Here is a 24,609-nt window from a genome sequence, read left to right as displayed (position 1 = left end):
CTCTCCTGTCCCCATTGCCAGAGGCTTAGCAATCTCCTCCCTCGCCTCCCACAGTAGCCTGGGGTATATCTCATCAGGTCCCGAAGACTTATCCAACTTGATGCTTTCGAAAAGCACCAGCACATCCTCTTTCTTAATGTCTATATGCTCAAGCTTTTCAATCCACTGTAAGTCATCCCTACAATCACCAGTACTGTGAATACTGAAGCAAAGTATTCATTAAGTATCTCTGCTTATGTCCTCTGATTCCATACATATTTTTCCGCTGTCACACTTGATTGGTTTTACTCTCTCACAACTTATCCGCTTGCTCTTCACATACTTGTAGAATGCCTTGGGGTTTTCCTTAATCCTGCTGGCCAAGACCTTCTCATGGCCCCTTCTGGCTTTCCTAATTTCATCCTTAAGCTCCTTTCTGCCAGCCTTATACTCTTCTAGATGTCTATCATTACCTAGTTTTTTGAACCTTTCGTAAGCTCTTTTCTTCCTGACTGGATTTTCAACCGCCTTTGTACACCATGGTTCCTGTACCCTACCATCCTTTCCTTGTCTCATTGGAACATACCTATGCAGAATGCCATGCAAATATCCCCTGAACATTTGCCACATTTCTGCTGTACGTTTCCCTGAGAACATCTGTTCCCAATTTATCCTTCCAAGTTCCTGCCTGATAGCTTCATATTTCTCCTTACTACTTTCCTAATCTGTCTGTTCCTCTCCCTCTCCAATGCTATGGTAAAGGAGATAGAACTGTGATCACTATCTCCAAAAAGCTCTCCCACTGAGAGACCTGACACCTGATCAGACTCATTTCCCAATTCCCAATACCAGATCAAGTACAGCCTCGCCTCTTGTAGGCTTATCTGCATATTGTGTCAGGAAACCTTTCTGAACACATCTAACAAACTCTACCTCATCTAAACCCCTTGCTCTCGGGAGAGGCCAATCAATATTTGGGAAATGTAAAATCTCCCACCACGACAACCCTGTTATTATTACAGCTTTCCAGAATCTGTCTCCTTATCTGCTCCTCGACGTCCCTGTTACTATTGGGTGGACTATAAAAAAAAACACCCAGTAGAGTTATTGACCCCTTCCTCTTTCTAACTTCCACCCACAGAGACTCAGTAGACAATCCCTCCATGACTTCCTCCTTTTCTGCAGCTGTGACACTATCTCTGATCAGCAGTGACACACCCCCACCTCTTTTGCCTCCCTCCCTGTCCTCTCTGAAACATCTGAAGCCTGGCACTCTAAGTAATCATGCCTGCCCCTGAGCTATCCAATTCTCCGTAATGGCCACAACGTCATAGCTCCAAGTACTGATCCACGCTCTAAGCTCATCCGCTTTGTTCATGATGCTTCTTGCATTAAAATAGACACATCTCAAACCATCAGTCTGAACGCATCCCTTCTCTTATCTCCTGCCTATCCTCCCTCTCGCACTGTATCTAAGCTTTCTGTATTTGTGAGCCAACAGCCTCTTCCTCCATCTCTTCAGTTTGGTTCCCACACCCCAGCAATTCTAGTTTAAACTCTCCCCAAAAGCCTTAGCAAACTTCCCTGCTAGGATTTTGGCCCCCCTCAGATTCAAGTGCAACCTGTCCTTTTTGTCCAGGTCAAGCCTGCACCAAAAGAGGTCCCAATGATCCAGAAATCTGAATCCCTGTCCCCTGCTCCAATCCCTCTGCCACGCATTTATCCTCCACCTCACTCTATTCCTGTACTCACTGTCACGTGGTACAGGCAGTAATCATGGGATTACTATCTTTGAGGTCCTGCTTCTCAACTTCCTTCCTAACTCCCTGTCGTCTGTTTTCAGGACCTCCTCCCTTTTTCTACACATGTCGTTGGCACCAATATGTACCACGATCTCTGGCTGTTCACCTTCCCACTTCAGGACATTGTGGATGAGATCAGAAACGTTGCAGACCCTGGCACCTAGGAGGCAAACTACCATCCGTGTTTTTTCCCTGCGTCCACAGAATTGCCTGTCTGACCCCCTAGTTATAGAGTCCCTTATTACTGCTGCCTCCTTCCTTTCCCTACCCTTCTGAGCCACAGGGCCAGACTCTGTGCCAGAGGCGTGGCCACTGTTGTTTCCCCCAGGTAGGCCGTGCCCCCCCCTCCCCAATGGTACTCAAAGAGGAGACAACGTTAGGGGGCGTAGTCACAGGGGTACTCTCTAGGATCTGACTCTTGCCTTTCCCTCTCCTGACTGTTACCCACTTATCTGTCTCTTGAGACCCTGGTGTGACTACTTGCCTATAACTCCTCTCTATCACCTCCTCACTTTCCCTGACCAGATGAAGGTCATCGAGCTGCAGCTCCAGTTCCCTAATATGGTCCCTAAGGAGCTGCAGCTTGACGCACTTGGTGCAGGTGTGGCCATTCGAGAGGCTGGGAGTCTGGCTGACACCCAGTACAGAACACCAGCCTCACAGACATACTTCCTGTTTCTATTCTTCACAGGTAACCTGCCTTGCCTTGACCTGTTATTGCCTAAACCCCATTGAGCCAAAGCCCTCCTACTCTGTCACCTGCTGTATAAAGCTGTCTCCTTTTAAACTCTTCATGCTGGACTAACTTGCTGACATCCACGGGCTTGCGCAGTTGTCCCTCGATATTCATCTTGTACATCTCTTGCTGCTGTCCATAGTTAAAATTCTCAGAATAGTGACCTGATTATCTTGATTGTTTTCTTTATAAGTATTGTTGATGTGTACATAGACTGTAATTATTGGCTATAGTAATTTAAAGGCTCAAGTTCTCCTTTCCAGAACTTTATGAAAGAAAGAAGCCTGAAAATATTTTTGTCAAAATGTGAAGAAAATTGGTTTAGGGAAGCATTTACTTGTTTCTATGAATTTACTAATTAAATAGGGAGTTTAAGATAAACAAAGGTAGTATTATGGTATGACACTGCAATCCTCAATAAAGAAACGAGTTTGTGAAGTGAAACTCACTGGTTCTTAATACATTGTTTAGCTATTTCATTTGTAGTAAAAGGTGGATTTCTGTGCTGGTAGAGACACAATACAGAACTTGCTGAAATATTTGAGTGGCTGAATCTTTCAGTTTTCTCTACTTGTTGACTCCAGAGAACTGTCATCAGATTTGCTTTCTAAAGGAGGATATGCTTGCAATAGGGGCGATTCAGCAGAAGTTTACCAGATTGATACCTGGGATGAAGGGGTTGGTGTACGAAGAAGGGTTCAATAGTTTTGTTTATACTTGTGAGAGGTGATCTGACCAAACCATAGCTTCTGAAGCAATTTGATAGGATGGATGCTGAAAGGTTACTTTCACTTGGTTAAGGTCTAAAATTGGGGCCATAATTTCACAATAAGGGCCATTCATTTCAAATGCTCATGAGGCTTTTGAATCTTTTTGGATTTCTCTACCCCAAAGGCTATGGAGGTGGAGTAGTTTCATTTTATTAACGGCAGAGAGTGGCATGCATTTTAATTATGAGATATGGCAGATGGGCAGAAGGTTAAAATTCTCTTGAGGCCAAGATTGAATCATTCATGATCTGCTGAATGTTGGAGTAGCATTGAGGGGCTTCCACCCAGTGGATGTTCTTGATCTTGTGTTTTATGGGTTCCATCAGCTGAACTCAGTTGCTGGCTTTACATGGTTAGACTTCACACAGAAGTCAGAACTATATTTATTTCATTGGGAGCTTTGGGCAAAAAATTAGGAACAATAAGGTAATTTGCTTTAAATCTTATTTATATGTTATTTGGCAAAGCTGCAGGTAGCTTAAGTATAGGCCTTAGGCACACACTAGGTGGGGTACAAGTTGATGACTGCAGTCCAGGTTTTCGTTCTTTTGGTAAACTTTATTTGTGTCACCACACAACACTGATTGATCTGAGTTTTCCCAACACACAATGTTGTATCTTGTTGTATGATTGTTTTCTTTCCTCCATTTCCCCTGAAATAAAAGTATCCTGAAACCACCGTTTCATTGTTTTGTAACATTAAAAGTCCACCTACCAAAATGGATTGTGAAGGCATACCAATATATTTCAAAACACTAACTAATTAGTTTAACTTCAGAACTCCTCTGCATTACAGTTATAGAAACCATAGAAACCATAGAAAAACTTCGGCACAGAAACAGGCCTTTTGGCCTTCCTTGGCTGTGCCGAACCATTTTGTCCCTAGTCCCAGTGACCTGCACACAGACCATATCCCTCCATACACCTCCCATCCATGTATCTGACCAATTTATTCTTAAATGTTATTCTTAAAAGTTCTGGAAGTTGAGGTCATGTTTCATTTGTAAATACTAAAACATAAAACAAGATTAGGCCACTTAAACCTTTGAGCCCATTTCTCATTTGAATTGATCATTATTTTAGTGAAATGGTGAGAGGCACTACAGTTTGATATCGTAGAGTGCATGTATTAATGCTGATCCTCTTTCCCTGTCATTGCTCTTCTATTTTATTCGGATTTCTTTGGAACATAGCTGATACATTTCTATAAATAAAACTGTTTTATCAGATTCCATATTTGAGCTGTTTGAAGTTAGAGTCTATCAAGAGTTACTTCTCAAAGCATTGGTAAAAGGGTCATTTCAAACTGCTAAATTTATCTTAAATTCCAATCACAGAGGGAGCTCCTTTGCATGAGATTCATCATGCTTGTCAGGCACATTGTTCACTTAGATGTAGTATCTATCAGTCTAAAATCCTTGTGACATGTATCCTAATGCTGTCATCACAATCAAAACTGAACCTTAAAAAGTTCTAGAATAATAGTTTATGTATGAATTAGATTTAATAAACAATTTTGGCTTGTATGTGAGCTAAGATTCCACATGCACATCTATTCAGAAACTTTTTGTTTGGAATTTTTTTTTGGTTGTTGCTTTGATTATCTTTTTAAGAAGTAAATCCTATCTTTACCCAGTTGGGGGCATCAGAAAGCTATACATTTTTAATCTGTGTTTCTCTGTTTGAAGCAAATAATGTTTTAAGGTTCAAGCTTGCTTTCATTGTTTCTCAATCCAGTTTGGAATAAATTGGTTTATGTTATAATATGTAAAAGCATTGATTCATTTTAGCCGACGAACCCATTCTTACAAATGTGTGTCTCCATGTTCAGGCAAAACCTGTTTACCAAATGATAAACATCAGCCTTTTTTATTGACTTCCTTTGCTAACCCTTTTTTGTCTACTCGCTCAAACTTCCAGTTTACACCAAGTTGCAGTCATTGAGTAATTGCTCATAAAATGTTTAGATATGTAAGCCACTCCTATCGATAAGTGCTTATCTTCCTCACTGAGGGCTATTTATGTTTTTTTTTATGTGGCCTTTTAATTTTTTTTCTTGAACAATGAATGTGAAAGCTAGTATGTCAAAATGTGCGATTATATATACCTCAGAAATGGTGGATGACGATAGTTGAAATGACAAAATGATGGAAATGCTCAGCAGGTCAAGCAACATATGTGGAAAGAGAATCTGAATACCTCAGGTTTAAGACCTTCTGTAGGTGCATTGCTGCTAATTAAGGTCCATGAAAAGTTAATAATAATAGCTTTGGTTAAAGCATTTTACTAGTATTAAACTTGCCTTAAATTCTTATGAACAGTCATTAGCTAGAAATATGAACTTTATATATATCTCCACTTAGGCTGAGTGATCTGAGTTTTTCTAGCACCTTCCATTTTTTTTCAGGTACCAGCATCTCACTTTTTGGCAGACAAATCAACCTTTCCAATCAGTTCCCAATCAATGCAATAGTCGAAGTCAACAAAGCCAATTGAACGAGTAACTATGTAGTTGTCAATACAATAAAAAGCAGGCACTGATGCAATATGATTAACTAACAAGAATTAAACCTCTACTGTTTTAGACTTATTGAGTTACCAGAATTATGTTTTGTGATACAGCTAGTCAGTTGATAATTTAGAAATACTGTTCATCCAGGAAGATGATTTTCCTTGAGATGCTGGAAATTCAAATGCTATCATTTGGTAAGAATTTTCTCTGCTCATGGTTGGGTGTAAAATATAGGGGCTGAGGGCCATTCAGAACCTCATGCTCTTTATGATGGATCATACCTCTGGGTACACAACTCTTGTTTAACCAATTTTTGATCTGACTTCTTTACTAACCTCACCTAGTGAAAATAATTGTCAGCCTCTGTTAAGTATTAGTTGACACAGCATTTTCTTTTTGCTAAAATAAAAATCAGGATGCAAGTATGCTAACAAATTCTGCATGAGAGGAAATAGTTTCTTTGTACCCATTATATCAATTTAAGTGCCTCCGTTACATCAACTCAAGGAAATTCAATCTAGACTTTAAGATTTATCCTCGAAATTTAACCACTTAGGTTCCTGTATCAATTTAGTACTTCCTTCAATGCTGATGAATCCTTCCTAGAAGTTGATACCTATGACTGAATGCAAAAACAAGGTTATGTCTTATAAATAATTTGGTGTTCACTTATTATGACATTTTGAGGGTATATGGCCAGAGCTGGGGTTGGGGTCTGGTACACTGGGTAGGGAATGAGGAGATTTGTAATTGGAGCCAATGTCTGAAGTGCTTGTACGTTACCCACTCCATTTAAATTCACTACTCACTGGAAAACTTGTACTGTTCACTGAGTATCATGTAAAATAAGGTAATATAAAACTATGTTTGAATATTGGGAAGAGTAACATCTAGCTGTACGGAAAATTTGCTAGTCTGGTTACACCAGGGTCCCAAAGGTATTGATATTGTGCTACTCACGATGTGGCCTCCCCTACATTGGTGAGTCCAGCACTCCTGATTCAACCTCCCCTACATTAGTGAGATTTGCGTAGATTAGGGGATTGCTTTGTCAAGCATTTTGCTCCATTCGCAAAAAGCAGGATTTCCCACAGTCAACCATTTTAATTCCAATCCCCATTCCTATTCTGACATGGCCTCCTATTGCTCCTCCAACTTGACAGAATGAATATTGATCTCTCTCACTTCCAGTAAAATTTCCCCTCCTCTTACCTCCTCTTTAGTTCCCCAGTCTGACCTCTTACCTCTTCTCCTCACCTGCGTATCACCCTCCTCAGCTGTCCTTCCTCTGCTTCTTTCTCCCAAGATCCACCATCCTCTTCTATCAGATTGCTTCTTCTTCAGCCCTTTACCTCTTCCTCTCTTTCACCTACCATCTTCCAGCTTCTTACTTCACTTCCCCTTCCTCACCCCCCCCCCCACCCCCGGCTTCACTTATCAATCACCTAGCTTGTACCCCCCCGCCCCCCCCCACATCTTCTAATTCTGGCATCTTCTCCCTTCCTTTCAAGTCCTGATGAAAGGTCTCTGACTGAAACATTGACTGTTTATTCATTTCCATGGAAGCTGCTTGACTTGCAGAGTTCCTCCAGCATTTTGTGCGTGTTGCTCTGGATTTCCAGCATCTGCAGAATCTCTTGTGTTTATGATTTGCTGGATTATTTACTGTTTTACTGTTTTTAGTAGTAGAGCTTGTGTTTAAAACTATAAATTCATCATTTTGCTCAGATTGGAGAAGGAAAGGAATAAAAGGGGTTTGCCATTCTAGTTTGTATTTCTATTTGTATTTACATGTGTAGATGAGGTGAGTGAACGTAAAAAAATATTGTTTAGGGTTGTTTAATAACTAAGTTTAAGCTTTAGTACATTTTCCAATTCTGTATTATATATGGATTCTGTCAGCACTTGCTCAGTACTAGTTTGCAGTGCTGGTCTGGTTACAGAACTCAGGCCTGAAGGTGAGGCTTGAATTTTAAAGCTTGATTTAAAAACAATAATTTAAGATATTGTTACAAATATTTTTTTTCCTTTTAGGTATCATAAAAGTCAGGCAATCTATCTGGAATCTAAGGAAAATACGAAGATTGGCTGTGTAATTAGCTCAGTTGGAACAAATGAGGTACTCTTTCTTATTCTAACTGAGGTACTATTTCTTCTTTTCACCAGTGTGCATTGATGCACAAGCTTCCTGATTGTTAAATTAATTTTGGTTTCTTTTACTTCAAGCTTAACCTGGTATAGGGTAAAATGGTTGATGGGGCAAGATGCTAGATTATTAAATTTGTGCACTTGGGCAGCTTTAATATCAAGGTTTATTAACAATTTTTTTTTGGAGATACAGCACTGAGTAGGTTCTTCTAACCCTTTGAGTTGTGCCCTCCAGCAACCCCTGACAACCCTGATTTTAACCCTAACCAAATCACAGAACACTTCACAATAGCCAATTAACCTACCCGGTATGTTTTTGGACTGTGGGAGGAAAAGCGGAGCACCTCGAGAAAACCCGTGCATTCCAGAGACTCCTGACAGAAGACACTGGGACTGAACTCTGAACTCCGACACCCCGAGCTGTGATAGCGTTGCGCTAACTGCTACTCTATCGTGGGGCCTGTGGCATTAAGAATTTCCTTTGTAACAAAATCCATGTATCAAAATCTTCTTTTAAGATTATAATTATTATCAATCAATTTTTTTTCTGGTCTTATGTATAGTTCATGTTCGTTTTGTGTTATTTAAAATTGTGCCCTTTTTCAACATTTAATAATAAGGAATTTGGAAGCAGCTTAGAATATCAAGTTAAAAAAGCAAAAATTATTTCTTTGTTCCTTTCTTATATAATGTATTTGACTTGCATTTGCATTGCATCTGATTTGCATGCAGTCACAGTTTAATTTCACCACTGTTTAGTTCAAAAACGTATCTTAAAACTTCTGGTATCCAGCACAACGGGTTTTTCTGAATTCCTGTTTTAACATAGAAACATAGAAAATAGGTGCAGGAGTAGGCCATTCGGCCCTTCGAGCCTGCACCACCATTTATTATGATCATGGCTGATCATCCAACTCAGAACCCAGCCTTCCCTCCATACCCCCTGACCCCTGTAGCCACAAGGGCCATATCTAACTTCCTTTTAAACATAGCTAATGAACTGGCCTCAACAGTTTGCTGTGGCAGAGAATTCCACAGATTCACCACTCTCTGTGTGAAGAAGTTTTTCCTAACCTCGGTCCTAAAAGGCTTCCCCTCTATCCTCAAACTGTGACCCCTCGTTCTAGACCTCCCCAACATCGGGAACAATCTTCCCGCATCTAGCCTGTCCAATCCCTTTAGGATCTTATACGTTTCAATCAGATCCCCCCTCAATCTTCTAAATTCCAACGAGTACAAGCCCAGTTCATCCAGTCTTTCTTCATATGAAAGACCTGCCATCCCAGGAATCAATCTGGTGAACCTTCTTTGTACTCCCTCTATGGCAAAGATGTCTTTCCTCAGATTAGGGGACCAAAACTGCACACAATACTCCAGGTGTGGTCTCACCAAGGCCTTGTACAACTGCAGTAGTACCTCCCTGCTCCTGTACTCAAATCCTCTCGCTATAAATGCCAGCATACCGTTCGCCTTTTTCACCGCCTGCTGTACCTGCATGCCCACTTTCAATGACTGGTGTATAATGACACCCAGGTCTCGTTGCACCTCCCCTTTTCCTAATCGGCCACCATTCAGATAATAATCTGTTTTCCTATTTTTGCCACCAAAACATTGTAATGACATCATTGCCGATTACATTGAAGACAGAAACACATTCTGAGATGGGTTAAGTACATTTCAAAGCAGTTTTTGAGCAGTAGTATGTTATTTAATGTAATTGGCAAAATCTGCTGCTTCCAAGCTTACCAGCCCATTGAAGTGAAATGAAATTGTGGACAACTGTGCACAGAAGATCCCTATGTAGTGTCCATTTCACTTTAATGTGCCAGTCCTTGTTAAGAATTTTTAAAATTCTTGAATTGTGTGTGGGGAGACTCAAAACAAAAATAGAACACAGAAATAATTTAGCCTGGAATTGGGCATTGCGGCCATTTAGAAGAGAGCTTTATCTCAGGTGAGTACAGACAACAATGTAATGGCAGTATTTGAAAATGAGGTAGAGAGTTCCACTTGCTACTAAGAAAAATCAGATTGATTACAGATTTAAAGCAGACTGATTTGAGAAAAAATGCTTTATTGGGTATATAATTTTCCATAGTTCTCCCCTGGTGCTGGCCAGTGGTGAATTTTGAGCTTTCAGCAGCAGTTGATTTAATTCTAAACAATAGGCAATTGCTCTGTGGGATGGAATAAGGAGAGAAGTCTATTGCTGCTTGCTTGTACCAAATGCCAGGGAAAGTATTGGCCGTTGCCTCCTGCACATTTAATTTCATTGAACACATTGGATTTTGCAAGATCTGTTCAACATTGAATGTTGCAAGATGTGTTCATCTGGTACCTGTGTGATCAAATTGTGGCATTTGCAATCAGTGATTACATTATACCCTAAAACAAGCAGCATCCCGCATTCTGGACTGTCTCATCTGTCACACAATCCCAAATATTGATGAAAATTTAACTTTCCTTGAAAGCACAAAAGTAGGTGATTATGAGTGAAGAGAAACTTCCACTGTATTTGAACAAAATGCCAGTTAATAATTGTTATTATCTATACACTTCTTCCAGGGACCTGTAGGAAAAAAATGTGTGTACTAATAATCTACCTAATTTGAAGCTTTACATTCCAGATATTTGGGGTTTCTGTGAATAGTTAATATGTATCAGTTTAAATGGTGTAAATTTAAAGTCCATCCATTTTTGTTTCTTACAGATATGGGTAAGGAAGACAAGTGATAGCACAAAGATGCGTATATATCTAGGACAGCTGCACAGAGGAGTCTTCATTATACGGAGGCGATCTGCTGCCTAGAACTGTTAACAAGTTGGAGGCGCACATCTTCTTAACTCCCTATGCTCAGAGGTCAACTTTTCATGACTTTTATATGGAAATCTGTATTAAAACGAACAAGTTTATTGACAGACTGAAGAACACACTATTTGAAGACACTTTCCAATGCCATCTGAGTTTTGATGATTGTACATATTTTTAAGAATAACATTCACCTTTTCACGGATTCCACTTTGCTTTCATCATCTTTGCAAGATGGAGGTGACCACTCTTCATGGCTGGAACCTGCCAATTTGTGGATTGTTTAATTTATTCCAGACGATAGAGTGAAGACCTGTTTGCTTCAGTGCCGGACAATCTGGAACATTTTTTCCTGAACAACATCACCCTTTATTTTGAGAGGACTCTGTTTTGTACATGCTGTTTATTTTGTATTAAATGCTTTATCATTCTCACTCTAGGGAGCAGGCCAAACATGCATTTGTTTGTTTTTATAAGTATGTCAAATAACCTTGTTTCTTTGAACAATCAACTCAAGTTCATGGTTTATAGTACGCTGTATCCTTAAATAAAATTGAAAATGTTGGTAGCCTGTGATTATGATTTATCATACATTGTGATCGCTATTTATGACATTCTGACGATTTTCCGTAAATAGAGTTTTGCCACACATGACATTGGAATAGAACTGAACCAAATAGCTCTTTGTTAGCAGCTTGATTGGCAGGTCAGAGCTGTGTTTTTAAAGCTGCATCTTAAAAATGTTCATGGTCAGTGACTGCTGTTTCAAAGTAATTTGGCCTGACTTGGAAAACCTTTGGAAATATTTGAAGATTTTTGCTTTGAAGGCAACAGTATTTGTGAAATAGGAATAAATCAAAAAATTATTTCTTTTGTAATTATCCCTGGTATCAGTAACTGCTTTGTATTGATGTTTATAAGTGTTGGATGATGCCAACTTCCTCAATTAGGTGGCAAAATTTTGAATTGCTTTTGAAACAGATATTTATGACTTGTAGTTGAAGACCTGTTCCTCCTTCAAGAAGGCTGCCATAAACTCTGTTTTGTTTTCTTCTTTTGAATCATGAGTTTCAAAGTCTACCTGGTGATATTGCTGCACAATTAAAACCTGAAGCAAGTTACACTCAAACTGAGATTGTGCACATGAAAACATGTTCTTCTCTACTAATGTTTCCTTTTAGTGTATGTGTGCGCACAGATTTTTGCTACTCGCGCATGAGAATTTAAGTTCTGCACAGAAGGTTGTCACCCTCTACTTCGTTGGCTTGTTAATTATATTTCACGATTGTACACAATCACATTTCCTTTTCCAGTTTCTGATGTGGAAGGTGTTGACACCATGGAGTTTTTATTGATTTGTCTGCAGATTTTAGAACTGACTTAGGTATTTATACTGCTTTTATTGGCGAAATTACTGATTCACTGTGTCGAAATCCAAAGAAGCAAAGGGCGTGAAGTGCAAAAGAACTGCTAGTTCATTTAAAGCAGAATGGCTTAATGAAACAGTAGAACCTGCAACACCAAAAGCTCATGAGGTCAGGAGCGTGCAGCTACAAGAAATATTTATGTACAATACAGAAACTGGTGTTACCTGTGTAAAAGTTACTGGAAAATTTACAAGTGGGAAGAGGTGAAATGATATTTGGAAGCTTGACTTTTTAAAGTGTCATTTACCAAGTAAATCACATATGGGCGGTGTGCAAAAGCTCTGGTGAAAAAATTCTTTATTACCTGCTGGAGGCCTGCTGCGCATGTTGTGAGAGTGCAGATGAACGAGAGTGAAAACTATCAAACCTAGAGGAGGTCAAAGTTCTTATTGACAGTTTATATAGGCATCCGTTAGTCTTGTGAGACCATGGATTTGCGCCTTGGAAGGTTTCCAGGGCGCAGGCCTAGTCAAGGTTGTATGGAAGACTGGCAGTCTCCCCTCTCCACGCCACTGATGTTGTCCAAAGGAAGGGCACTAGGGCCGATACAGCTTGGCACTGGTGTTGCCGCAGAGCAATGTGTGGTTAAGTGCCTTGCTCAAGGACACAACACGCTGCCTCAGCTGAGACTTGAACTAGCGACCTTCAGCTCACTAGACTGACGCCTTAACCACTTGGCCACGCGCCAACACAGTTGACAGTTATTTATTTTAAACAATGAACAACAAACTGAACTTGGTAGTTTAATATCCTTAGAATAGCTTCAGGTTTACTTCTGCTTAAAAATTCAGTGTGTACGTGGTGTTCGCCACTGGGCAAAAAATTGCACAGCACAAGATTTTTGCACGCACTGTTCATTACAAATTAGGTTTAAATCAAGTTTAATATCACTGGCGTAAGTTGTGAAATTTGTTAACTTAGCGGCAGCAGTACAATGCAATACATGATAATATAGAAAAACAGAATTAAATAAATCAACTACAGTCAGTATATATGTATATTAAAAAATTAAATTAAAAATAGTGAAATATCAGAAATAATGAAAGTGGTGTTCATGGATTCAATGTCCATTTTGGAATCGGATGCCAGTACAACAGAAGCTGTTCCTAGATCACTGAGTGTGTGCCTTCAGCTGTCTGTACCTCCTTCCTGATGGTAACAATGAGAAGAGGGCATGTCTAAGGTGATGGATGTTCTTAACGATGAATGCTGCCTTTCTGAGACACTGCTCTTTCAACATGTCTTGGATACAATGGAGGCTAGTACCCAAGATGGAGCTGACTAATTTTACAACTTTCTATAGTGATGCATTCTGACAGGCTGCATTACTGTCCGGTATTGGGTGGGGGGGGGGGGGGACTGAAAAAAGCTGCAGAGAGTTGTAAATTTAGTTGGCTCCATCTTGGGTACTAGCCTACAAAGTACCGAGGACGTCTTCAAGGAGCGGTGTCTCTTAAAGGCAGCGTCCATCATTAAGGACCTCCTGCACCTAGGGCATGCCCTTTTCTCACTGTTACCATCAGGTAGGAGGTACAGAAACCGGAAGGCACACACTCAGCAATTCAGGAACAGCTTCTTCCCCTCTGCCATCTGATTCCTAAAAGGACATTGAACCTGTGAACACTATCTCACCTTTTAATAAATACTACTTCTGTTTTTTGCACAATTTTTAATCCATTCAATATATGTATACTGTAATCGATTTACTTATTTTTTTGTTCTTCTACATTGAACTATTGCTGCTAAATTAATAAATTTTGCGACACATGCTGATGATAATAAATCTGATTCCGAGCTGCTTTCAATCTGGTGCAGTAGCTCCCGCCCACCCCCCTCCCCTCCCCCCATACCAGATAGTGGTATGATGCAGCCTATCAGAATGCTCTTCACTGTACATCTTTAGTTTTCGAGTGTCTTCGGTGACAAACTAATTAGAGGGAACATTGTTCTCTACTCTTCTCAAACTTTTAGAACTCAATTGTTTAGGGATGGTTTTGTTACTAAGTGTTTAAATAATATGGCAGCATTATATTTTTAAATATGCTTTTGGATTTTACCTCCAACAACTATGTAAAGGCAAACGTTACTGTATGTATTTGCCCCTCATGATCTTTTGAGATGCAAACTTGGTTTCTAATGAATATCATGCAACATCAACATGCAATCAAGACTACCATTTCCTTTTCTATTTGAAAGAAGTTCAGATTTTTTCCCATTGAAGTAAGTTTTTTGCATTGTATTATTCTTTAATTATGATAGTGAAATAAAAGCAAGTAAATCTGTTTATTAACTGAAATGGTACATTAAACATGACACCAAGTTTTAAAGATGTCTTTGTCACAGCTTAATGTCGTTGTTGAATACTTTTCAGGTGAAGGTTTAAAGTATCTTCTCTCACAATACAAAGTAATTCTTAATACAACATTTTTTCTTTCTCTGCAAGAGTATCTTGCAAATGAATAAGAAATAATGCATGCTATCTAGATGGAGAAAATTAAAATAATTGCTTGTACTTGTTCAGAGATTACACAATGTATAGAAAGTTGCCATTTATATTTCTTTTGTACACCTAACAATACAGTATTAACTGTGTGGGCGTATTAGCTGGGTTTTAGGCATAGTAGAGCATTGTCTTCCGTGCTGTGAACATATGCTTTGAAATGATAATGAAAAATGGAGCTTGCATTAAGTAACATCCCTTTCCTAAAATGTTGTGAAGCTATTTACAGTGCCTAAAAAAGTATTTACCTCTCCTTGGAAGTTTTCATGTTTTATTGTTTTACAACATTGAATTACAGTGGATTTAATTTGGCTTTTTTGACACTGATCAACAGAAAAGACACTTTCGTGTCAAAGTCTAAATTTATTCCATTTATTAAACTCAAAATAATTGATTGCATATTTACTCACCGCCTTCAAGTCAGCATTTAGTAGATGCACCTTTTGGCAGCAATTACAGCCCTGAGTCTGTGTGGATAGGTCTCTGCAGATTGCATGGGGATCATGAGTGAACAGCCCTTTTCAAATCCAGCCACAAATTCTCAACTGGATTGAGATCTGGTCTCTGACTTGGTCACTCAAGGATATTAACTTTGTTGTTTTTAAGCCCTTTCTGTGTAGCTTTGGCTTTATGCTTAGAGTCATTACCTTGCTGGAGAACAAATCTTCTCCCAAGTCGCAGTTCCCTTGCAAACTGCATCAGGTTTTCCTCCAGGATTTCCCTGTATTTTGCTGCACTTATTTTACCCTCTGCCTTTCAGGACCTGCTGCAGTGAAGCATCCCCACAGCATGATGCAGACACCATCATGCTTCACGGTAGGGATGGTGTGTTTTTGATGATGTATGGTGTTTGGCTTATGCCAAACATAGTGTTTAGTCTGATGGCCATAAATCTCAATTTTGGTTTCATCAGATCATAGAATCTTCTTCTAGCTGATTTCAGAGTCTGCCTTAAAGCTGTGACAGATGAAGTAACAGTTATATGCACAGTCTCTCCAATCTCAGCCACTGAAACTTGTAACTCCTCCAGAATCATCATGGGTCTCTTGATGGCCTCCCTCACTAGTCCCTTTTTTTGCATGGCCACTCAGTTTTTGAGGACGGCGTGGTCAAGGGAGATTTACAGCTGTGCCATAATCTTCATTTCTTGATGAATGACTTGATTGTACTCAGTCAGTCAGTCACTTGGAAATTTTCTTGTATCCAGCTCCTGACTTGTGTTTTTCAATAACTTTTTCGTGAAGTTGCTTGGAGTGTTCTTTTGTCTTCATGGTGTAGTTTTTGCCAGGATACTGACTCACTAGCAGTTCGACCTTCCAGATACAGGTGTATTTTTACTACATTCAATTGAAACACTTTGACTGCACACAGGTCTCCAAAAATAGATCTCTATTTAACTAACTTTGTGACTTCTAAAACCAATTGGCTGCACCAGTGATGATTTGGTGTGTCCTATTAAAAGGTGTGTGGGTGGAGTGAATACTTATGCAAATTAAATCCACTGTGATTCAATGTTGTAAGACAATAAAACATGATAACTTCCGGTGGGGGGGGGGGTGGAGTGGTGATTAATTTTTATAGGTACTGTATGCTTTGAAATGATAATGACAAATGGAGCTTGCCTTTTCCCAAAATGTCGTGAGGCTATTTAACTTGAGTCTTTGAGCATTCCATCCATTCCATTCCCTCATTTATTTCCTTGTAAACTATTCTCTTCACCTTTAACTGGCTATTGTAAATCATTCTGAGTGTGCCACCCACCCATACTTATGGTGATTTGCAATGGCTAATTAACCTACTAACAGTGCTTACGAAATGGGAAGGGGAGCTGGAGTACTTGAGGGGACAAACCTAAGTTGTCATAAAGAGATCATGCCAGATTCACATGGACACCATTTGTGTGAATTGGCTTTGGATTGTTAGAGCTGTGTGGCAGCAGCACTAATTGCTGTGTCAACTTTGTGGTTTTGCAACTCTGTCAAAATAGATGAAGACCTGCGAAAACTGATCCTGTTTTTGCAGTTGCTGCCTGCCCTGCAGATATTTTCTTGCCTGATCTGTTTCGTTTCATGTTCTTGCCTGAGATTAAAATGAAGATTTTCTTTGCGAAGATGAATGTGATGATTGCTATGCTACAGGATAATGGTTCAGGGATAATTCTCGGTCAGGACAATAGGCCTCCTCAAAAGCAAATAATTTATAAATGTATGACTCTTGGGCAAGAATGCAGCCACTGATCCATGTTTGTAGTTGAGTTAACAGGTAACTACAATGTTTTGTACTTCTCCCCAACACCCTGAACTAGGACATGTTATCTCTTCTATTGTGATCTTCTACATGTCATATAGTAGCAATCCTGGCTTGTAGTACAATTTCACCATGATCTTTTATTACAATAATTTGTAATCTAGAAATTAAGTATTTACCCATGACTTTTTCCAGTCAAGTTGCTGCCTGTGTGCAATGCTCCTTTGGTTGACATCTCCTTGCCAGATCATGAAATTATATATTCCACTCCTTTTATGTCTTTTATTTTATTTTTCGTTTTCAATGTGATTCTGGATCTGTTGGAGCCTGTGATTTGCTGTTTGGAGATTGTTTGGGTGTTCCAGTGCTCTGGAGGCAGAGGCAGCATGCGGGAACCTCATGGTGGGTAGGCTGCGAACCGATGTTCGACTTCATTTTACCAATTAAATCTTCCATTGTTCGTCGATAAAGGGATGAGGGAGATTGAAACATCAAGGTGAATGCGGAAGCTTGGATATTGGGTGTTCCAGCTCTCTGCAGTCTCCAAGAGCATTCTGGGAGACAGACAGCATGCGGGAACTTCATGACGAGAAGCACGTGGGATGGGGCACAAGCTGTCACTCGACTCCATTTCTCTGATTAAAACAACGAGGGAAGAGTCATTGAGGTGGGTGCAGAGAGTGAGTGTCAGCTACCTGTCTTTTGATCACTGCTACTGAGAAGGAAAGGTCTGCCACTGGGCTGGAGGGTGTTCCTCAGAGTTTCTGCGTTTCTGTTGTGGACTTGGACTGTAGACTGTTTTCAGTCATAGTTTTTTATAATGTGTTTTTTTTGCCCAATCTTGTTTTTTTTTGTGCAAGGAGGGGGATTTGGGGGTTGATGTTCCTTTTTGTTTTTTTTTGTGTGCGAGGAAGGATTTGGGGGTTGATGTGCCGGTTCTGTCTCGGTTTGCTTTTTGTGCCAGAGGAGGGATTTGGGGGAGGAGTTGGATATGCCTGTTCCATTTTGTTCACTTTTTTGTGTGGGAGAAGGGATTTAGAGTTCAATGTTCCTGTTCCATTTTTTTTTTTTGTGGCGGGGGGGGGGAGAGGAGGAGGGATTTTAGGGATTGATGATTATGTTGCCTTTCTTTCTTGGTTTCATAGCTACCTAGAGAAGAAGAATTTCAAGTTGTATGCTTTGATAATAAATGAGCCTTAGAACCTTTTGAATCTTTAATTTATTACACTCACCATCAATCCCAGAGCATGATTAGTAAATACACCAGATATTTATTTGTTTGACTGCTGGTCTCCTGTGATTTACTGGGACTGGTTATCTATCTCAAGAGTATGAATGATTTTCATTACCAGCCTGTTGGTAGCAGTATTTTTTTTTCTTTCTTGGTGCAATAATAGGTGTCATCAAAAACAACTCCACTAAAATTTAAAACTCGGTGGGATTTTGCTATTCTGATTCAGTGAACCCTTGGCAATTGCAACTTGGGTATTTCTTATGTTTCCATCAATGTTCAAAACCCCTCAGTGACCTCATTGGCTGCCCACGTCCTCTTTTAACCCCATCCCTTCCTGACCACTTCCTATCCGTCAAGAACACAATATTTTCCCAATAAAAGCCTCTGATTAATCTCCACACTATCACCATTCTACAGGATGCATTCAAATATTTATGCTTTAAATTCAGAATTTCCTTCTTAAAACCTATCACTCATCTTTAAAGTTCTTCTGAAATTGATTGCTTTAACCAAGTTCTTAGTTAACAGTCCGACTATGTCCTTTAGGTTAATTTTATTGGTTGATTATGCTCATGAAGTGCATCTGAGCAGTTCCAATGTTAAAATTGCTAAATAAGTGCAGGTTTATGTTTCTTTTACTTGCATAATTGGAATTTCAGAATGGTGAGTGCTGCCTGTTATTGGACAGATAAAATATGCAAAATGATGAACAATCCATACTCAATGTCAACATAACTTCACTTTGTTCAAATTACTTTGTAATACTTCCAAATTTACTAGTGAAAATGAATGGGTGGGAATCTTAAAATCCTGTGAAACTAGAGCTCTTTTATTTTTAGCAGAGAAGGGTAAGAGAAGGTGTACAAAATTATGAAGGGTTTGGTGAAATAAGTGGGAAGATTTTTTTCATCTGGTCATTAAAAGTCTAAATGGTATGAACAAATTTATGAATTTAAAAGAAACGTGAAATGTTTGTGTACTTTTGTACTGAACATTGCCCCTGAGTTTTAAGTAGGTAAAATGGAGGTGGATAAATACTTTTTTTAAAAAAAAGGTAACTGTAGAGGGATGAAATAGTTAATGTTTTCAGAGATGGTGTACTGCTTTGGGCATTAGGCTATTGTGCTTTGTTCAGTTTAATAATGTTCCATTTTCATTGGGGTAATGTTTAGTGCATATGTTATCAGTAATGATTTTGATATTTTATAAGACCTGGGAGCAGAGTCAGGCCACTGTGACCGCTCGCAAAGCCATCAACTCCTTCATCCAAATCATTGACATACAAAGTGAAAAGGAGTCTGAACACCCTTCGTCATCACAGCGAAACAGAAAAAGCCCCCTTTATTACTACCCTGCTTCCTGTTAGTCGGCCAATCTTCTATCTGTTCTAATACCTTTCTTGTAATACCATGGGCTCTTGTTGAACAGCCTCATGTGCAACACCTTGTCAAAGGCCTTCTAAAAATTCAAATAAACAACATCCAGTGACTCTCATTTGTCTGTCCTGCCTGTTATTCTTCAAAACATTCCAACAGGTTTTTCAGGTAGGATTTCCCTTTTCAGAAAACTTAGCTGACTTTGGCCTATTTTATCATGTGCCTCCAAGAATCCCCAAAGCATCATCCTTAATCGTAGACACCAAAATCTTTCCAACCATGGAAGGTGGAGTAACTGGCCTATAATTTCCTTTTTTCTGCCTCCCTCCCTTTTTGAAGAGTGGAGTGACATTTGCAATTTTCCTGTCCTCAGGAACCATTACAGAATCTAGTGATTTTTGGAAGATCATTCCTAATGCTTTCACAATCTCTTCAGCTACTTCTTCTTTCAAAACTCTGAGATGTAGTCCATCTGGTCCAAGTGACTTACGCACCTTCAGAGTTTACAGCTTCCCAAGCACCTTCTCCTTAGTAATAGCAATGATACCCCTCTGCCCCCTGACACTCTCACATCTCCGGCCTTCTGATGGTGTCTTCCACAGTGAAGACTAATGCAAAATACTTAAGTTCATCCATCATTTCTTTCTCCCCAATTACTACCTCAATACCGTCATTTTCTAGTGGTCCAGTATCCACTCTCATCTCTCTTTTACTTTTACTCCTTACATATCTGAAATAACACATCCTCATTTATATTGGCTAGCTTACCTTCATGTTTCATCTTTTCTCTCTTATGGCTTTTTAGTTGGCATCTGTTGGTTTTTAAAAGCTTCCCGATCCTCTACCTTCCCACTTTTTTTTGCTATATTATATGCCCTTTCTTTTGATTTTATGCTGTCTTTGGCTTACCTTGTCAGCCACAGTTTCCTCATCCTCCCTTTATACAACAACTTCATCTTTGGGATGTATCTCTCCTGCACTTTCTGAATTTCCCCCAGTAACACCAGCCATCGCTGTTCTGCAGCCATCCCTGTTCGTGTTTTCTTTTGATCAACTTCGGTCAGCTCCTCTCTCATGCCTCTGTAATTCCCTTTACTCCACTGAATACTGGTACATTTGATCTTAGTTTCTCCTTCTCAAAATGCAGGGTGAATTCCATAATATGATCACTGCCTCCTCAGGGTTCCTTCACCTTAATCCTCCTAATCAAATCTTGGCCATTGCATAACACCCAGTCCAGAAGCCAGTGAAACCCCAGTGGACTCATCACAAGCTGCTCTAAAAAACCATCTCATATACATTTTTTGAATTCCCTGTCTTAGGATCCAGCACCAACCTGATTGTCCCAATTTACCTACGTATTGAAATCCCCCATGATTATCGTAGCATTGTCCTTTTTACATGCCTTTTCTATCTCCTGTTGTAAATTGCAGCCCACATCCTGCCTCATAACTCCCATCAGGGTTTTTTTTTACCCTTGCATTTTCTTAACTCTACCCACCAGAATTCTACGTCTTCTGATCCTATGTTGCCTCTTTCTAACAATTTGATTAAATCTTTTACCAAATGAGTCACCTCACCTCCTCTGCCTACCTGCCTGTTCTTTCAATACAATGTGTATCCTTGAATCTTAAGCTCCCAAGTATGTTCTTCTCTCAGCCACAACTTGGAGATGTCCACAGTAACATGCTTGCCAATCTCTAACTGCAGGACAAGGTCATGAACTTTATTCTGTACACTGTGTGCATTCAAATATAACAGCTTCAGTCCTGCATTCATCACCCTTTTTGATTTTGGCCCCCTATTACAGCTTAACTTATTCCACTGACTGCAACGTTGCTCTATCACTGCTGTTCCTTCCTCTCAGTCTCGCTGCACACTGTATCTACTTGTATATCAGCTGCTCATTCCTCAGCCCTATCACTTCTGTTCCCATCCTCCTGCCAAATTAGTTTAATTCCTCCCCAATAGCTCTAGCAAGGCTGCTCACGTTTATTTGTCCCCCTCCAGTACAGGTGTGACTTGTCATTTTTGTACAGGTCATACTTTCCCCTGAAGAAATCCCAATGATCCAAAAATCTAAAGCCGTGCCCCTGCATCAATTCTTCAGCCACGCGTTCATCTGCCAAATTATCCTATTCTTACCCTTACTAGCATGTGGCAGAGGCAGCAATCCAGGATTTACTACCCTGGAGGTCCTGCTTTTCAGCTTTCTGCTGAACTCCCTGTATATTCTCTCTTCAGTACCTCCTCCATTTTCCTACCTATGTTGTTGGTAGGACCACAACTTCTGGCTGTGCACCCTTCCCCTTTAGAATGCCGAGAACCCAGTCTGAGACATCTCTGACTCTGGCACCTGGGAGGCAATGTACCATCTGGGTGTCTCTTTCATGTCCACAGAATCTGCTTTCTGCTCTTCTAATTACGGAATCCCTTATCATTACTGCTCTCCTCTTCTCTCCCCTTCACTTCTGACCTACAGAGTCAGTCTCAGTGCCAAAGACCTGGTTGCTGCAGCGTCCCCTGCAAAAGTATTCAAAGCGGTATATTTATTATTGAGGGGAATGGCTACAGGGTACTCTGCAGTGGCGGTCTATTATCTTTCCCTCTCTTGACAGCCATGCAGGGACTTACCTCCTGCAATTTGGAGGTAGTCACTCTAAATTGATAGACTGTAGCTTCTGTCTGTCACCACCTCCTCCTCCCATATGAGCCAAAAGTCATTGAGCTGCAGCTCCAGTTCCTTAACGTGGTCTTTAAGCAACTGCAGTTTGGTGTACTTCGTGCAAGTCTCCCAAATTTCACACAAGGAATGCTACCTTTGGATCCATTCTCAGAGTTCTAGTTATTAGTAGCAGGGAAAAAAAAACTTCGTTGAAACTTTCTTACTTACGGGCTTAGGCGAGCCCTCTGTTTGTGCTCGCGTAAGCCTGTTCTCACCTAAGTCTATTGAGCCAAAGTGCCAAAGACACAATGGCCACTCCACTTACACCTCCTTACTTTTTATTTTCTTTTTCCGCACTGAATTCTTCTCACTGAGAAGAAAGCCAAAATTACCTGAGTTCTTTTTGAACCTTGCGCCATGTCCCCAACAAATGACCGCTCGCGCTGGTTGCTGTCTGCCGAGTATATTACTACTAGGATTGAACATAACATTTTCCACCGCATAATTAATTTATCAAAGCTTGCCAAATATATGCAGGTAGAATTTTGGAGTATGGCTAAAAATTATTTTCCCATGATAAATGATTTCCCCCCTTTTTGTTGTCTTTAGTTCTATTAATTCAAAAACCAACAAATTGTCTAGGGTAACAAAGGACAAAGATATTTTTAATTTGCCAATATATTATTGGCAACGCCATTTACTAATTAAATTGGAGATTACTTTGTCTAATTCAAAATAAGGTACTTAAAATAAAGGATGTTTGGCAATAGACCTTGGTGCAATGTCTATTTCCAAGCATCCTTTATTTTAAGTATCCTATTTTGAATTAGACTTATAGTAATCTCCAATTGAATTAGTAAATAGTGTTGCCAACAATAGTGCTGAAATGCAGACAGATGATTAGTGGTAATCTATAAATATAATGGAAAAGAAATTATGTTTGTTGCTCAGTCTGTCTTCAAAGGGTTTTGTGAACGTAAGTGTCATATGGTTTTATCTTCCCGTAGGATGTAGAGATGAAATATTTTTCATTTTGCCTTATTTCTTAATAGATATATTATTTGTTCATTCAGGAAATTCAAGCTATTATTTAAGAAGGACATTCCTTTCCATCTCATATGTGCTAGGAAATATTTTAGTGACCTTGTGTTTGTTTTAGTCTTCAATTCTGTTTAACTTTCCGCAACCATGTTTTTAAAACTTTGCCGTAAATATATTTATTTATTTGATTTTCCTCAGAACGAAGTAGTAATTGATCTTAAAACATATCTTAGCCTTTTATCTTTTACTTTGTAATATTTACAGTATGTCAAAGGTAATCTCAGTAATTTTATTTGTGAAGCAAGTTTGACTCTTTCAGTCCCAGTGGTTTGGAGAGGAAAATAGAGATCTAACCTGTGGTTAGTGTGTGATGTAATTACTGGATAAGCAAATGTAAAATTGTGATACACTGGTATGCCTTTTGTTTAAACATATACAAGCATAGTTAGATTAAAGAAGTGTAATATACATGTGATGTTAATTAAATGTATTATTAATATTCAAAGCCATTTAAAATATTTGGCTAGTTCTTTGAGTTAGACCATGCTTGTATTAATCAAGTAATTATTTCTTATGTCATTTATTATTATGATCTCAACCCAAAGTATGTACATTCTTTACAGAAGTGTGCTTGGGCAATCCACTTTGACTTCATTTGGCAGAGTAAGATTGAATTGAGATGTTCTGTATTTTATCAGAATATGGTTCATCCTTTCAAAGAGAACCTAAGTAACTTTTCCGCAAATCTGCAAGTATCTCTGTTCACTGACACTTCAGAATGAAATTAGCCCTGATTATTAATAGTATTCATTCATTTTTTTAGTGTTTGAAAAGATGCCACTTTACTGATTGAGCTAATTATAATGTGAAAATAGCAGCATGCTGTTTTTGCATTGCAGATCATGGAAAAAATGTTGCTATTAAAGTTGTTTTTGTATTCAAATTACTTGTGATCATTAAGTTGTTCTGCATGGTTTCACTTCTCATGATCTCAGGATGAATGCCCTACAATTTTTTTAAATAATGAGAGTAAGTTTGATTACAAAATTACTCTGCTGTTTTAAACTTGTAATTCTCTCGTACTTATGTTAACAATGTATGGCAGCAAAAGTGTGGGTTTTGAAATCATGTATTTTATCAGACTTGATATACTTTCAAGAAAGATGTTTTTACCCTGCGCTTGTATTTTTAAGCTATAAGATTAATTCTGTTTTTCCAGAATTCCAACATTTTAAAAATTAATTAAAAGAGCATCTTTTTGAGAAAAGATGTCTCGGCCATATATATCCATAAAAAATTGTAATCATCTTACTTGAAACTCATAATAGCATTAAATGGAATGACCACGATGGTGAGCACCTAC

At 39.2% G+C, this 24,609-nt stretch overlaps 1 protein-coding gene across 2 annotated transcripts in view; it reads left to right on the top strand.

Moving 5' to 3' along the window:
- Positions 1-13,304, top strand: part of suds3 (SDS3 homolog, SIN3A corepressor complex component) — a 61,922-nt gene extending 48,618 nt beyond the window's left edge. The window contains exons 6-7 of one of the 2 annotated variants that reach the window (XM_063034252.1): positions 7,834-7,918; positions 10,658-13,304. In XM_063034252.1, the coding sequence (XP_062890322.1) occupies positions 7,834-7,918; positions 10,658-10,756 (184 nt within the window). In that variant the 3' untranslated portion in view covers positions 10,757-13,304. The remainder of the gene's footprint in view (positions 1-7,833; positions 7,919-10,657) is intronic. The other variant, XM_063034251.1, reaches the window with a different exon arrangement.
- Positions 13,305-24,609: the final 11,305 nt, after the last annotated feature.

This window comes from Mobula hypostoma, chromosome 27 (assembly GCF_963921235.1).
Source record: "Mobula hypostoma chromosome 27, sMobHyp1.1, whole genome shotgun sequence".
Taxonomy (NCBI): Eukaryota; Metazoa; Chordata; class Chondrichthyes; order Myliobatiformes; family Myliobatidae; genus Mobula; species Mobula hypostoma.
This window is presented reverse-complemented; position numbering and strand designations above follow the sequence as displayed.